General features: G+C 37.0%; 1 protein-coding gene across 2 annotated transcripts in view; it reads left to right on the top strand.

The window, feature by feature from the left end:
* The window catches only part of TMLHE (trimethyllysine hydroxylase, epsilon), a 106,465-nt gene that overhangs the window by 41,635 nt on the left and 48,277 nt on the right, over window positions 1–16,553 (top strand). For both annotated transcript variants that reach the window (XM_074278608.1, XM_074278609.1), the window contains exon 2: window positions 5,700–5,881. In XM_074278608.1, the coding sequence (XP_074134709.1) occupies window positions 5,701–5,881 (181 nt within the window). In that variant the 5' untranslated portion in view covers window position 5,700. The remainder of the gene's footprint in view (window positions 1–5,699; window positions 5,882–16,553) is intronic.

Here is a 16,553-nt window from a genome sequence, read left to right as displayed (position 1 = left end):
GGGAGTAAGATGAAAAAATGGTAGAAAGTTTGGAGTAGATGAAAGAGGGAAAGGTATACAGGGAAGAGAAAAGAGCCTAAAACACAGCTCTGGTCAACACTCCTCTGAAAGATTTGAGAAAAGAATAAAGAGCCAATGAAGAAGAGTGTAAGAAGAGAATCTGGGATTGTGGCATCTGAAGCCAAGGGAGGAGATTGTCTACATGATAGTAAGAGACAGTAGTGTTAGGTGATTCAGAGAGATCTAAAAGGATGAAAACTGATGCAAGACTGATAGATTGGGCCGTGTTATTAGCAAATATTTGGTGATTTGGGGGAGAGAAGTATTAGTACCTCAGAGAAGACAGAAGCCTGATGGCCAAAAGACGTGAAGGAAAAGAAGGGTGATATGAGGAAGAGAGAATGGGGAGGGTAATGCAAAAAAGATGGAGAGGGGCTAGGGAATAGAGGCTTCACGGTTCTACTCTTCCCAATCCCCCCCAGCAAATTTATTAGTGAAGGAAAAGAGAAATGAAGAAAAAGCTTGATAGGGTAGGAGGTCAAGAAAAGATTAATTTTTTTTAGGATTCTGGAAACATTTCCTGAACATGTATTGATTAGGTGGGGTAAAGAAGGCAGTATAGGAGCTTGCCAGGGACTAGACAAAAGCAGCATGAAGCATAGATTCTTCAGGTAGTCCACATATAAATGTTTGCACTTCTCAAGAGAACTGCCTCCTCTGTTTAATAGAAAGGAAATAGGATTGAATTTCAGACAAATTTACATTGATGTGTGACTACTTAATTGCATGTATTCCAATCTGGCACATCCTACGTAGAACCTCTGGCTCTGACAACTAGCATCTTTCTAAAATAGATAGGAATCAAGATGTGTTCTCCCACTATATATTTTTGCCTACTTGTTAGGAGCCATTTCTCCAGAGGGGCAAGGCTCTGCAGGAATATACACAAGAGATTAGGGTAAAGAAGAAGATGTGGTATTAAAACAAACCAAAACAAAATCAGATTGAAGTGGGGGGGGGGGGCTGGTAAGTAGGACAATATTGATGTGTTACTTTGGATGATGGCACTCTTGCTCCTTCTCTTCTGCTGAAATGCATGCTGCTCCTGAGCATCTTTAATATTCTTTTGGTACCTCTCTGACTGGCTTCTCCTTCGGGCCCCAGGAAGCTCATTATTGGAATAACCTCATCATCCTGTAAGATCTTAAAAGCCTTTGTCCTCTCCCTCCTTAACACCCTCTGCCTCTCTGATTGGAGGGTGAGGCTGTGAACACCATACTGCCATCTAAAGGGAGACTTTAGCTCAGAGCAGCTCTTTATTTACCTACTTGACTCTACTTTGGGCCTTCTCCATCATGGCCTCATGTTAAACCTCCATCCTTCATTTTTTAGTTTCTTTTGTGTCTTGTCTACTCTCATTCAATTCTAAGCTCTTTGAGGGCAGAAACTACCTTTCTTTTTCATATTTGTATCTCTGGCACTTAGCATAGTGCTGGCACATAGTAGATTATTAATTAATGTTTATTGACTATGAATCTCTGCTTTTGTTTTCTTTCTGTCACTTTGGAAGATGGAGGGTCAGTGTGACTGGAGACTTTCTTTGCTTTTGAATTCAATCTCCAGGGAAGCATGGAATACAAAAATACCTTACTTTAATTGTGGATATTTTAAAAGGACAAATTTCCTGAAGTCATTTTTGTAAGAAAAAATGGAAAAAAGAACATTTTCTTTTCATGTGTCCAGAAAGAGGCCACTTGGTTTGTCAACCATCTGACATAAAGTTAAGGTTTGTATTAATAATTTCACAAAAATAAGTCTTTTATTGATTGCCCTGTGCTCATCACTAGAAGAGAGAAAAGAGAATATTGGCAATATTCACACCTGGAATATTATATTTCCAGTTAGAGAAGCTTGATTTGATGGACAGTTGGGAGTGATCATGAGTTTTCAAATAAGGGAATGACAGGGTTTTTAAGAAGATTACTTTGGCAATAATGTGCAGGATGGATTGGCAGCAGGAAAACCTGTTAGGAAATTATTGCAGTAATACAGGCAGAAATTGATGAGGGCCTGACAAGGGAAATAGAAAGAAAAAAAGATGAATTCAGGAGGCAGAAAGGAAGAACCAAAGTGACATAAGTGATTGGACACAAACACAAGAAGATAGACAACTCTTACTGAGGTTAAAAGACTGAAATTAGGAAGATGGTGACATTGGAAGAAATTGAAAATTTGCATGGAGTATCTGGTTTTGAGATGGGGTTAGTTGTGGGAAGGATTATTTGAGACATATTGAGTTCATCCAAGTGTGGATGCCCTGTAGTCATCTGGGTTAACAAATCAGGACTGGAGCTAGAGATCTTTCTTTTCCCTTTAAAAAAAAAAATATATATATATATATATATATATATATATATATATATATATATATATATATATATATATATATATATATATATATATAAATAAATAAATATGTATATATATTGGCACAGTGGATAGAATATCTGCAGTCTGGAGGACCTGAGTTCATATTTGACCTGAGACTCTTGACACTTACAAGCTATGTAATCCTGATTGTCTTGTCAAGAAAATTTTGTTTTCCCAATTTTTTTCCTTCCCTCCCTCCCTCCAGACTTCCCACCCATTGGGAAGGCAAGCAATGCTAGTTGTCAGAGCCAGATGTCAGCATCTATATGGGATGTGTCAGATTGGAATACATGCACCATTATACATGTGAAGTCATGCAAAACACCTTTCCCCATTAGCCATATTGTAAAATGGAGGGGGAGAGAAAGCAAGAAAAATAAAGAAAGTGAAAAATATCTGCTACAATCTACACTGAGAATTAATCACTTCTCTCTTTGGAGGTGGATAGTATTTTCCATTCTGAGTTCTTTGGAATGATCAAGGATTATTGTATCAATCAGAGTTGCTAAATCTTTTGCAGTTAAACATCCTTACACTATTGCTGTTACTATGTACAAGGTTCTCCACATTCTGCTTACTTCACTTTGCGTCAGTTCGTATAAGCCTTTCCAGGATTTTCTGAAACCATCCCCTTTGTCATTTTTATAGCACAGTGGTATTCCATCATATTCATATACCACAGCTTGTTCAGTCATTCCTTGATTGATGGGCATCTCTTCAGTTTCTAATTCTTTGCATCACAAAAAGAGCTGCTATAAATATTTTTGAACATATGGGTCCCTTTACTTTTTGAAAAATTTCTTTAGAATGCAGACCCCGTCCTGGCATTGCTGGGCCAAAGGGTATGCACAGTATATTATATGGTCCTTTGGATATAGCTCCATAATGGTTGTTCCACTTCACAGCTCCAACAACAGTACATTTGTGTCTATTTTTCCACATTCTTCTTCAGCATTTGTCATTTTCCTTTCCTGTTGTCTTAGCCAATCTAATGAGTATGAGTTGTTTTAATGAGCATTTCTCTATTAGTGATTTAGAATATTTATTTTTGACTTGATAATTTTGATTTTTTTCTGAAAACTGCCTGTTCATATCTTTTTTGTTATCTATCAATTGGAGAATGACATTTTTTTTATAAATTTGGCTCAGTTCTCTATGTATTTGAGAAATGAGACATTTGTCAGAGAACATTGCTATAAATTTTTTTTCCATTTTTCTTTCCATGTCTTCTTCTGAGTTTTTGCCTTCAGCTTCCCTATCACCACAGCAACTTTTCCTAGGCTCATTTTTTTTGTTTTGTTTTGTTTTGGGTTTTTTTTTGCTCGTTTTTTCCAGCTTCTTTTTTGATTTTGGACTTTATGTTAGAGTAGGACTCTTCTCAGCTCTGGGAGTGGGAGTGGGGGGAAGAATGACTGATCTGACTTCTGTCTTTTATGTTCTTCTCTTTTTTTCACAGCTAGTTTTAGAGACCTGTAAGTTTTCAATACTTCCAAGCTGGGGTGATCAGAGGAGAGGTTATAGCCACTGCTCTCCTGGTCTATTTTGGTCCTTACCCAAGTAGGGTCTTTGGACCTCTGTTCCTATATGTACTTCTTTCCTTCCTGAAACTGCAACCCTGAACTAGTTAAGGGGCAAAGGAGTTGCCAAATGGTACTTAGTTTTATGTTTAGTGTCCCCAAGAGGTCCTTTGTAATTTCTTTCTGACTAGGTGTTTGATCTTTTTAGTATCTCTGGCTGCTGAATGCTTCTGTTTCTGCCATCCTGCAACCTTCAAGGCCCAAGGTTATGTCACTTCTGCTGCAAGATTTCCCTGGCCAGCCCCCCCCACCAGTGCTGCAGACCTCTTTTTCTGTCTTTCTAAGCTATCTTGGGCCTGAAAAAGGTCCCTTTCTACCTGTTTGTTGGTTAAGCCATTTAGAATTTTATTTGACATTCTTTTAAAACAGTTGTTTAGAAGAAAATGTTGGGGAGGTCTCAACAACAGTATTCCCTTTAGTCCACCATCTTGACTCTGCACCTGTGTAGGTAGAGATCTTGAAGGAATCAGCCTAGTGATTTGAGAGTGGGTAAGGTCTTCAAAGAACTGAGTGAAGAATTAAGAGAAGAGAAGGTAAGGTCATGGGAGGTCGGAAGAATGAGGAGAGCCAATTAAAAGAAACAGAAAAGTAGTTGGAAAAGAAGGAAAATAAGAAGAACAGGGTGTTATAGAAGCCAAGCAAAAGAGATCATTTGAAGTAGAGAGTATGAGAGTTTAAAGAAGGAGATATTTATCATTGGGAATCAAATGCTACCAAAAAATCATGGAAGATGAGAATTGGAAAGAGGCCATTGTTTTAGGCACCATTAGTGAATTACATTTAGGCCGCCATAGAGGCTCTTCATGGAATCCTGCCATTTCAGAGGTGAAAGGGACATCATCTAGGCCAACTCATCACTGAAGAAAAATCCTGCTCTTCTATCTCTAAGAAGTGATCATGTACCCTTTGCTTGAAGACTTCCTGAGCCAACCCACTACTTCCTGAAGTAGTCCATTCCCCTTTTGGTCTAATTGTTAAAAGTTTATTTTATTTTTTTTTCTTTTTGGTTTGTTTTTTTCCTGACATCAAGCTTAAAAAAAATTCTTTTTTGTACTGAGGCAATTGAAATTAAGTGACTTGCCCAGGGTCACATAGCTAGGAAATGTTAAGTGCAAGCTTAAATTTTCATTTTTGTACCCCTCCCCCATTACTTCTAGTCGAATCTCTCTTACACATGACAGCCTTTCAAATAATGGAGTCATTTCTTCTCTACGCCAAATATGGCCGGTTCTTCATATGACAATGGATTTACGACTTTTCTCCATACTGGTTGCCCTTCTCTAGGAATCTCCATCTCAACCTTGTCCTTAAAAAATGGTTCCCAGAAGAGAACCCAGTACTACAGATGAAACCTGGCCATGGCAGAGGGCAAAGGGGATATCATTTCCCTATTTTTGGAAGCTGTGTCCCTCTTATTGCAGCATTCAGTTAGAATTGAACTAGATGACCTCTGAGTTCTCTTTCAACTGTAAGATTTTGTGATTAAAGCTTATTGGGATAATAGAGGCAAAAGCCAGATTATTGGAGACCAAGTGAATAGTGGGTGAGGCAATTGAAAACAATGACTTGGGGCCCTTTGTGCTTAGCTTTCCCAAATTGAAGTTGACCCTCTGACCTTGACATCATTAAGTCCCTGTCACCTCTAACTAGGTGGCACCTCTTGGCTCACATTTCCTTTGCTTTTCTCCCCAGGATGTGGTACCACAGGCTATCCCATATATTCTGCAGCCTTCAGCACCAGTTGAAAGGAGGAGTGAGACACCAGGACCTAAAGCATCCTTGTTACCAAAACAGACTTCTAGCAGCTCGTCGATGGCAGCACACAGCCCTGGGTTCTCGGCACTGTGCCTGGCAGCAGCATGAGGATCATTTGGGTAGGAGCTGGCTGATAGCAGGACTGGAATTCAGAGCCATATACTGAGGAGAAGGATTGTGATGCTATCTTGAGATGCTTGCTGAGATGTCTAGAGAATCTCTAGCACTTGAATCCTACTCCCACTCTACCCCCCACCTATTAGAGATGATGACAGTAAAGATAGTATACTAGAAGGTGCCTGACTTATGGAGAAGACTCAAAAAACCATACTAGCAACTAGTTGTCAAGGGGAGCATGAAGGAGGAAGTCAAGCAGAGTGTTCCTGGCCAGCACTGAGGACAGGGAAAGCCCTGGCAAGATGTGGGGGAGAGGATTGGAGGGAAAAGGGGTGACCTTAAAGAAAGAGAACCTTATTGTTTGTTACTCCTTTCTTGCTTCCTTCTATCCTCCCTCCCCCCCTCCCTAGCTTTTTTTGGTGAGGTAATTGAAGTTAGGTGACTTGCTCAGGGTCACACAGCTAGTAAGTGTTAAGTCTCTGAGACTGGATTTGAACTCAGGTCCTCCTGAGTCCAGAGCAGTGCTCTAGCTCTAGATGTGCCATCTAGCTTCCCCAAAAGGGAGAAATTTTGAGAGGTGGATAGCATGGGTGTATATAGACCATGTGAATGCATGGAGATCAGACCTGGGCGACGAGTTTGGGCAACAGATAACAAACAGTCCATTTTGACTACTAGAAAATAAAACTTGTGATAAGTGTAATAAGGCCTGGGTCTTGAAAGTAATGTAGGAACCAAGATGTAGGGGTGAGAACCTGGGGGTGATGTGGTTGGACTTATTCTTTAGAAAGATGATTTTAACAGTTGTTTTGAGGATGGGTTGGAGAGGGGAGACAGTGACAGCAGGTAGACCATTCATCCATTCAGCAAGCATTTATGAGTCATCTACTATATATCAGGCACTATGCTGGGCATTTGGGGTTTTATGTTATATCCAACTCTTTGTTACTCCATTTAGGATTTTCTTGGCCAATGGTTTGCCATTTACTTTCTTCTCCAGCTCATTTTACAGATGAGGAACTGAGGTAAACAGGACTAAGTGATTTGCCAGTGTCACCCAGCTAGTTTGAGACCAGATTTGAACTCAGGAAGAGGAGTTTTCAGGACTCCAGGCCAGTGCTCCATTCACTGCAGCACCCCCTAGCTGCTTGGGCATTGGGAGGACAAAAGGGGAAAAAAAACAAGTCTATCCTCAAGGAGCTTACATTTGACTTGTGGGATGGGGAGGAACAACATGAATATTAGTGCATTTAAGGGATATTTTGGTGCAACAGAGAGGCCCTGGATTTGAAGTAAGAACTCTTGAGTTTGAATTCCAGCTCCATAACGTCCCACCTACATGATCTTGGGTAAGTCCCTTCTCCTTTCTCATTCTTGGTTTCCATGCCACCACAAAAAGGGCCACTACAAAAATTTTTACACATATGGGTCCTTTTCCTCCTTTAAGATTTCTTTATGATACAGACCCAGGAGTGGCACTGCTGGGTCAAAGGTATACACAGTTTGGTAGCCCTTTGAGCATAGTTCCAGATTGCTCTCCCGAATGGCTGGATCCATTTACAGTTCCACCAAAAATGTATCAGTGTCCCAGTTCTCCCCCATCCCCTGCAACATTGTTGTCATCTTAGCCAGTCTGAGAGATGTGTAACAGTACCTCAGTTAGACAATGTGTTCTTGAGTTTAGCTGTTCCATGAAGTCATCTGCTTCTAAGAAACATTTTCCTTTGCAAATAATGGACTAAAAGAGTCTGCCCTTGACCAGTGTTTATGAAGTGTCCAGTTTAGTTCAAATATCCTGGTATCCTTAATTAGGATTAATTAATTGGTAATAATTAATTAGTTGGTAATAATGTCTGGACCGGGCCTTGTTCCTTAGTGGAGTTTTGGAAAGGTATTCCTTCTAGTAGATTCATTTAAAGTTCCAAGTCACTTGTAAAGGTTCCCTAGGTTAATGTTGTTTAAACCTTCTAGCAATAAGACAGCATAATTTAATGTAATAACCTGACAAAATCTAATCACATTGCTTTCCCAATAATTAATTCATGTGATAAAAGCAGGTCATGCCTTATGGCTTATGAAACTAACCTTATCAACAGCAGAGCTATAAGAAGAACATTAAATTATAATGCCTAAAGTATATTCGACCATTCAGAGAATTTCAATTTTGACATACCACTTGCTTTTCCTGTCTTTATAACTGATCCTTGTATTAGATAGATAGATAGATAGTTCTTAGGTCATAAAAATTCAACAAATTTAGTTAAACAGAATCATAATTTCATACATTTCCTAAGGAAACAAATCTAATTAAACATACTCTATTTGTAAGTTATGTTACAGATTAAGAACTACATTTAGAGAGATTAACATGCTGTAGAGATAAATACAGAGTAGGAGTTAGTAGAATCTCTTCACAAATAGTTAGTTAAATCATCTTGGAAAGCTCAAACTCCTTTTTGGCTTGGCTATTTGGTTAAAATTAAGATTGTCAAAGTTTTCTCTTAATATTATCATTCCCATGAGCCAGGTTTAGCCAGGTGAAGTTAATATGAACAGAAAACAGGCTTTAGTGAATCAAAATGTTCCAGAAGAAATGGCATAATAAAAATTGATTAAAAATGAAAAATTATCATCACACTATGAAAGGAGGAAAGACTTTGTTGAGTAAAATTAGTATTTGTTCCTCAGGCCCAAAATTATCAATTCACCTATCACAGGTATAGCAAGGAAAAGTCCTTTAGTTCAGTTAGGTTAAAAACAATAGATACCTTTTGGAACAGCCAATTGGCAACAGTTTTACCCTATTCACAGGATATCATCGTAGCCAGACCCAGAATTAACCAGGTAGAAAATATTTCTCTTCAAAAGGAAAAATAGCTCAGTAGAGAATCTGAGTCAAGAAAATTCTGTCATCACCTTCTTAATTCTATCTTTTCAACTTTCCCAATTTTTAACATTTATCAAGAGCATTCCCCAAAGGGACTTAATCTAAACAATATTTAGCATTTCCCTCGAATGATGGATTTAGGGCTTAAAAACACAATTATACCTGAATTCAAAACTTAGAGTGATTCAAATTCACAGTTCCATCCCACATAGCAGTCTTTCTACTGTTTATAATTAAGCAAAACAGTTTTCATGTTGTATAAACAATTAGTAACAATATTTACCAATTATATATAAAAAATCTTAATGAAAGCATTCATTCATCATTTTACTTTGTCAGGTTAAACACATTCTGGTGTAAAAATCGATTATGAAGAGATTGGAAAAATATTCATATTCCAGAAATTTATACATAAAATGAATAGACATCACATTCATACATCAATCAGACCATTCATTATACAAAGAACAAACAAGTCATTCCCTTGTGAGAATCCTGGGGAAAGGGCTCATTATCTCCTTCAAGACATAGGGATTTCCAAGTAAACCCCAAAGGAGCCTCATTTAGCTATTACAGGCAATCTGTAGTCAGAAGGGCAAACTGCCATCTAAATAAAATAGTTAAAAATTATCCAATTTTAGGTACAATTGAATAGAATTTCTTATGTGATGGTTTCCCAAAAGCACCACAGAAGAAATGATACATAATAATATAACATGCAGAATTTAAATCATAGATCTAAGACAAAACTTATTGCCAGGCAAATGACATCAATTCAGTTAAATGCATTCTTAAATTTTCTTGCAGAAAAAAAGAAATCATTAGTCTGTGAAGTTAGGCATTCTGTATCAGGTATAGCCAGAAATCAATATAAAGCAATTAAAAAACCAGTTGCATTCAGGGATACAAAAATGACTCTTATTCTTACCATTTAGCCTTACATTTTACCTTAATGCCAAATCCCCAAAGTATTTTCTATAAAAATCTGTTTAACTTAGGGTCAAATATTATAATCTTTCCAGGCGGGGTGGAGGGTGAGGGGGTAGGGAAGGACAAATACATATTACTTTAAATAATAAGACTGCATTACAATATTGTTTCAGAGTCCCTGGCTGGAAGTCAGCATAGGATGCAGACAAGTAAATCTGCAGATTACAAAGGAGTGGTGCTTAATTAGCATAGCCTTGTACTCTAGATCCAAGAAAATGAACCTTATCAGACAAGGTAAAGAAAGGAGAACAGATGACATTGAACATTTAAGCTTTGCCTGAAAAATGTGCTATAAAATCAAATTTTGAAGTGCTTTCTGAATCAAAGGATTTGCCAGAGTAATCTTTGTTACTTAGGAATGATATAGACATCTCATAATTGAATATAACAAGCCTATCTTGAAATAGTATTCACAAATTTACAGGAATAAAAATCTTCATCTTTCTCCACACTAATCTAACACTACATTCTCCTGATCCTTCATAGCTGAAACAAACTTCAAAATTAATTTTCAAAACTATCCTTCATTCATTCTTTGTTCTTCCGGCTCCAAGAACAGGAAAGCTTTTTCTGCATCTATTGAAATAATCGTATTATTTTTTTTTTAATTTTTGATTTGGTCAATTACATTTATAGTTTTCCTAATATTGAATCAGTCTTGCATTTCTAGCAGAAATCCAGCATGATTATGATCTTTGTGATCTTTGCTAGTATTTTATTTTAAAATTTTGCTTCAATATTGATAAATTTATGGTTAGGGTTAGAATTAGATACAAGAGTTAGATAATAGCCACTGTTCAATAGATAAATGGTCAAAGTGAGGAGATTGCCATAGGTACCAAATGATGAAATTGAGGAGAGCAGTTGGCACCAAATGATGAGGTTCAGGAGCAGTTCACATGTGAAGAACTCACAAGGGATTTCTCTTTGCCAAAAGGTAGATTTATTTATGAGAAGAGGTAAAATAGGTACCAGGAGTGGTAAATATGAAGTAGATATATGGGAGAGCACATAATTAGAGATTATAACAATTAACAATGGAAATGACAAATTCCCTAATGGAAATCACAATTAACCAGTAGAAAGGGAATACACCATGAGGTACGAGTATGCCATTGACTGGTAGGTTAAATCCATAGAAGAGTGTAGCACCCTAAAAGAGTTAGTTTTAAGAAGGAGAAAGACACTATGGAGCATGGGGGAGAGGGGATGGGAAGAAAGACAGCACAAGGTGGGCTAACCCAAAAGGGATTCAGAAAAGATGGCATAGAGCATGGGCACATCAATAAAAGAAATTTAACCTTGGGGATTTGACATCATAACTTAGCTTTCTGTTTGGCTACATTAAGATGGGTTACTTGGGGGCAGCTAGGTGGCGCAGTGGATAGAGCACCAGCCCTGAATTCAGGAGGACCCAAGTTCAAATCTGGTCTCAGACACTTAAGACTTCCTAGCTGTGTGACCCTGGGCAAGTCACTTAACCCCAGCCTCAGGGAAAAAAAAAGATGGGGTTACCCAACACCTCCACAGGGGTGGGACTGAAGGGTTGAGCTTGATCCCCATCAGTGTCCTTCCATGCTTCTCTCAGGTAGCAATCTTTTTTTTATTACAGCTTTTTATTTCCAAGATATATGCATGGGTAACTTTTCATCATTGACAATTGCAAAACCTTTTGTTCCAATTTTCCCCTCCTTCCCCCCACCCCCTCCCCCAGATGGCAGGTTAACCAATACATGTTCAATATGTTAAAGTATAAGTTAAATACAATATATGTATACATGTCCAAACAGTTATTTTGCTGCACAAGAAGAATCAGACTTTGAAATAAGGTAAAATTAACCCGAGAAGGAAATCCAAAATGCAGGCAGACAAAAATAGAGGGATTGAGAATTCTATGCAGTGGTTCATAGTCGTCTCCCAGAGTTCTCCCGCTGGGTGTAGCTGGTTCAGTTCATTACTGCTCTATTGGAACTGATCTAGTTCATCTCGTTGTTGAAGAGGGCCACGTCCATCAGAATTGATCATCGTATAATCTTGTTGTTGCTGTCTATAATGATCTCCTGGCCCTGCTCATTTCACACAGCATCAGTTCATGTAAATCTCTCCAGGCCTCTCTGAAATCATCTTGCTGATCATTTCTTACAGAACAATAATATTCCATAACACTCATATACCATGTCTATTCAGTTTATTCAGCCATTCTCCAATTGATGGGCATCCACACACTCTCCAGCTTCTAGCCATTACAAAGAGGGCTGCCACAAACATTTTTGCACATGTGGGTCCCTTTCCCTTCTTTAAAATATCTTTGGGATATAAGCCCAGTAGTAGCACTGCTGGATCAAAGGGTATGCACAGTTTGATAACTTTTTGAGCATAATTCCAAATTGTTCTCCAGAATGGTTGGTTCTGTTCACAGTTCCACCAACAATGTATCAGTGCCCCACTTTTCCCACATCCCCTCCAACATTGTGCATTATCTTTCCCTGTCATTCTAGCCAATCTGACAGGTGTGTAGTGGTATCTCAGAGTTGTCTTAATTTGCTTTTCTCTAATTAATAATGACTTGAAGCATCTTTTCATATGGCTAGAAATAGTTTCAATTTCTTTGTCTGAAAATTGGCTGTTCATATCCTTTGACCATTTATCAATTGGAGATTGGCTTGCTTTCTTATAAATTAGAATCAATTCTCTTTATATTTTGGAAATGAGGCCTTTATCAGAACCTTTGACTGTAAAAATGTTTTCCCAGTTTATTGCTTCGCTTCTAATCTTGTCTGCATTAGTTTTATTTGTACAAAAGTTTTTCAATTTGATGTAATCAAAATTTTCTATTTTATGATCAATAATGATCTCTAGCTCTTCTTTGATCACAAATTCCTCAGGTAGCAATCTTATCAGTACTTCAGGCTTTCTCTGCCAACCCCAGCCTAGTTACCAGGACCTCATCAAAAGGACATGAATGTTTTCAAAAGAAAAACTGCAGAGTTTTCACAATCACATGAAAAAAGCTCCAAATCACTAATAATAAGATAAATACAATTCAAAATTACCCTGATACTTTACCCCACACTCTGAAAATTGGGGAAAAGGACAAAAAAAATGGCAACAGTTGATGTTGGAAGGGTTATGGGAAAATGGGCACACAAATAGTATTTGTGGCTATTTTGAAAAGCAATTTAGAATTATGCAAATAAAGACACTAAACTGTGTCAGAGATTCCACAAGTAAGCTTATTCCCCAAGTAAGCTATCAATTAGTAAAAAGTCCCCATATAGTCCAAAATATTTATAGCAATACTTTTTGTGATAGCTAAGAATTGGAAACAAAGTAGTTGCCAATTGATTGGGGAGTAGCTAAATAAATTATTTGTATGTACAAAGTACATGAATGTAATGGAATATTATTGCATTGTAAAAATAATGGATGTGGTGGATACAGAGAAGTATTGAGCATTGTGTATGAATTGATGCCCAGTGAAGTCATCAGACCCAAGAAATCAGTATACATGGTACAGTGATGTAAATGAAAAGAACAAGGACACACCAAAAAAATCAAAAGTAAATGTAGCAAAATTATAAACAGTAAGTGGGACTTTAATGAAGCAAAATGAGGAAAAACCTTTGTCTACCTTTTGGTGGAGGTGGGGAAAATACACCTTTTTCGACTTTTTCAATATTATCGACCAGTTACTATTTGTTATATGGTGTAGCTCTGGGAGTGAAAAAGTAAGGTATAGATTAATTATTAATTATGATAATATAACAAACAGAAAATATAAACACAAACTTTAAAAATGAAATATATATGTGGCATGTGGTACAAGATGATGTTTTAAGCCTAATTTGTGCCACACTGCTTTTTAGCTTTCTCAGAAGTGTCTGTCAAAAATAGAGTGTTTTTCCCCTAAGTAAATTCAGCTTTTATCAAACACTGGGGTTTTTGAAATCCACTGTTTCTGATTCTCTCTATATAGTCTATTTGCTTTATCTCTAGCATTTTTTTTTAAACCCATGATTTTGGTGACTGTTGATTTATTATATACTTGGAAAGGTGGAAGTGCTATTTCTCTTTTTCATCATTTTCCTAGATCTTCTAAATCTTTTGTTCTTCCAAATGAATTTTGTTTTTATTTTATCAAGTTCCATTCCTTTGATACTTTCATTGGTATAACATTAAAAGTGGAAATTAACATGTCATTTTTATGATATTGGCCAGACCCAGACATAATTACTGAATATTCCTCCAGATAGTTAAGTTACTCATTATTTCTTTTAAGGAGAACTTGGTAACTGAATGTGTACAACAGTGAAATCAAACCCAAATAGAAAGTAGACTGCATATTAACCTAGAAAACAACAAATTAGCATTATTTATGTTGTTAAAAATTTCCAATTATATTCTAATCTGGCTTGAGCTTTAGTGGAAGTTTTGTAGACTGTGCATTTGACACTTTTGATATACAAGTATTTCTTATGCTATGAATTTTGTAATTATTTGGAATAGGATTTTCCTTTCTTATATTGCCTCTTGGATTTGGTTAGTATTATAGATGAATGCAGCTAATTTTTGAGGATTTTTGATAGCCTGAAACTTTGGTTAACATATTAATTGTCTCAATTAGTATCTTTGCTGATTCGTTAGGATTTTCCTAGTATTCCTTCAGGAAATCAGTAAATAGGAATAGTTTTACCTCTTCTTTTCCCATCTTAGTACATTTAATTTCTTTGTTTTTTCTCACCACTATTGCTAGTATTTACAGAACCATCACATAATAATTAGGAGAATAAATGACTTTGCTTTGTTCTCATTTTTATTGGAAAAGTTTCTAGTGCATTCATGTTGCATACAATTAGATAGATATTTCTTATTATATTGAAAAAATCCTTCTAAGCCTGTACTTTGTTGAATTTTTAGTGTAAAAGAGTATTATATTTTTTTCATTGACTTTTTCTGTATCCCTTGAGATAATTATGTGCTTTTGTAGTCTTTGATTTTTAAGATGATATGTTTTGATTGTTTCCCTAATGTTGAACCATCCTTATATTCCTGCTCATTATAAATCCAATTTGTCAATTTACAGTTCACCAATTTCAGTATCTTCCCCAGGTGACTTCTGGGATTCATTGGCAGAAGGATTATTGTCACCTGTTTTTTAGATAAGCAACTAAGACCTAGGTATTACATGTACAATAGGAATCCATTGTAAGCTTTGGAGCAGGGGGGCATTTGTTAATCCATGTTCTAAATGAATTTTACAGGAAGATTTTTTCCCCGTAAGATAGCCTACAAATTGTCAGAAGGCTTGCCTTATATTTGTTTCTCTTCTACTACACAGATCTGTACCTAATAAGTATACAACAACTTGACTTTCCATTCAGATGCTCTCTTATTCCCTTTTACAAATCCTACCTCAGTTAAACTAATTAGTTCATACTCTTCAAACTCATGGCATCAAAGATGGGTGCTAGCAGGCAGAAGTCAGTATTTTAGGAAAGGAGTTAAAAGCATCAGTGGACAGTCAGTGCTTTTCACCTCTGTTCTGGAATGATTCAGAGCTTGTGAGGGCCTTGTCTTCATTATTGCTCTATCACAGAAGTTTCCAAAATAATAACTAAGGCTTAGAATTAAAAAAAAATTATGATAGCTTTTTATTTATATGCATGGGTAATTTTACAGCATTGACAATTGCCAAACCTTTTGTTCCAATTTTTCCCCTTCTTACTCCCACTCTCTTCCCCAGATGGCAGGTTGACAAATACATGTTACATATGTTAAAGTATAAATATTGTATGACCAAACAGTTATTTTGCTGTTCAAAAAGAGTCAGACTTTGAAATAGTGTACAATTAGCCTGTGAAGGAAATCAAAAATGCAGGCGGACAAAGGTAGAGAGGGATTGGGAATTCTATGCAGTGGTTCATAGTCAGCTCCCAGAGTTCTCCCACTGGGTGTAACTGGTTCAGTTCATTACTGCTCTATGGGAGCTGATTTGGTTCATCTCATTGTTGAAGAGGGCCACGTCCATCAGAATTGATCATCATATAGTATGGTTGTTGAAGTACACAATGATCACTCAGCATCAGTTCATATAAGTCTCTCCAGGCCTTTCTGAAATCATCCTGTTGGTCATTTCTTACAGAACAATAATATTCCATAACATTCATGTACCACAATTTATTCAGCCATTCTCCAGTTGATGGCTATCCACTCAGTTTCCGGTTTCTAGCCACTACAAAGAGGGCTGCCACAAACATTGTTGCACATCCAGGTCCCTTTCCCTTCTTTAAGATCTCTTTGGGATATAAGCCCAGTAGTAACACTGCTAAATCAAAGGGTATGCACAGTTTGATAACTTTTTGAGCAGAGTTCCAAATTGCTCTCCAGAATGGGCCCAGCATTTGTAAAGAGAAGCAAGGATGTTATCAGGTGATGTGCCAAATGGTGTTATGAAGTGCTTTCTAAGTTCAGGAGCCTATGGGTCTGTTCACCTGGACATCTTGGTTCAGGGTCTCCTCATCTTTGCCTCATGGAATCACTAACTCCCTTCAGGGCAACCTCTACCTTTCCCATTCTCCTGGAAATTACTTTGTATTTATGCATACACATAAATATACATATGTATGTGTATATATATATACATATATATGCATATATATGTATATATATAAATATATAAAGCTTATACATAAATATATATACATATATTCACATATATACAGATATTTTTGCCATTTTTGACTATGTACGCCCAGCAGTAAAGACCTTGCCTATCACACAGTCACTCAATAAAGGCC

This window comes from Sminthopsis crassicaudata, chromosome X (genome assembly GCF_048593235.1).
Source record: "Sminthopsis crassicaudata isolate SCR6 chromosome X, ASM4859323v1, whole genome shotgun sequence".
NCBI lineage: Eukaryota > Metazoa > Chordata > Mammalia > Dasyuromorphia > Dasyuridae > Sminthopsis > Sminthopsis crassicaudata.
The sequence above is the reverse complement of the archived record's forward strand: the minus strand, read 5'-3'. Positions and strand labels throughout refer to the sequence as shown.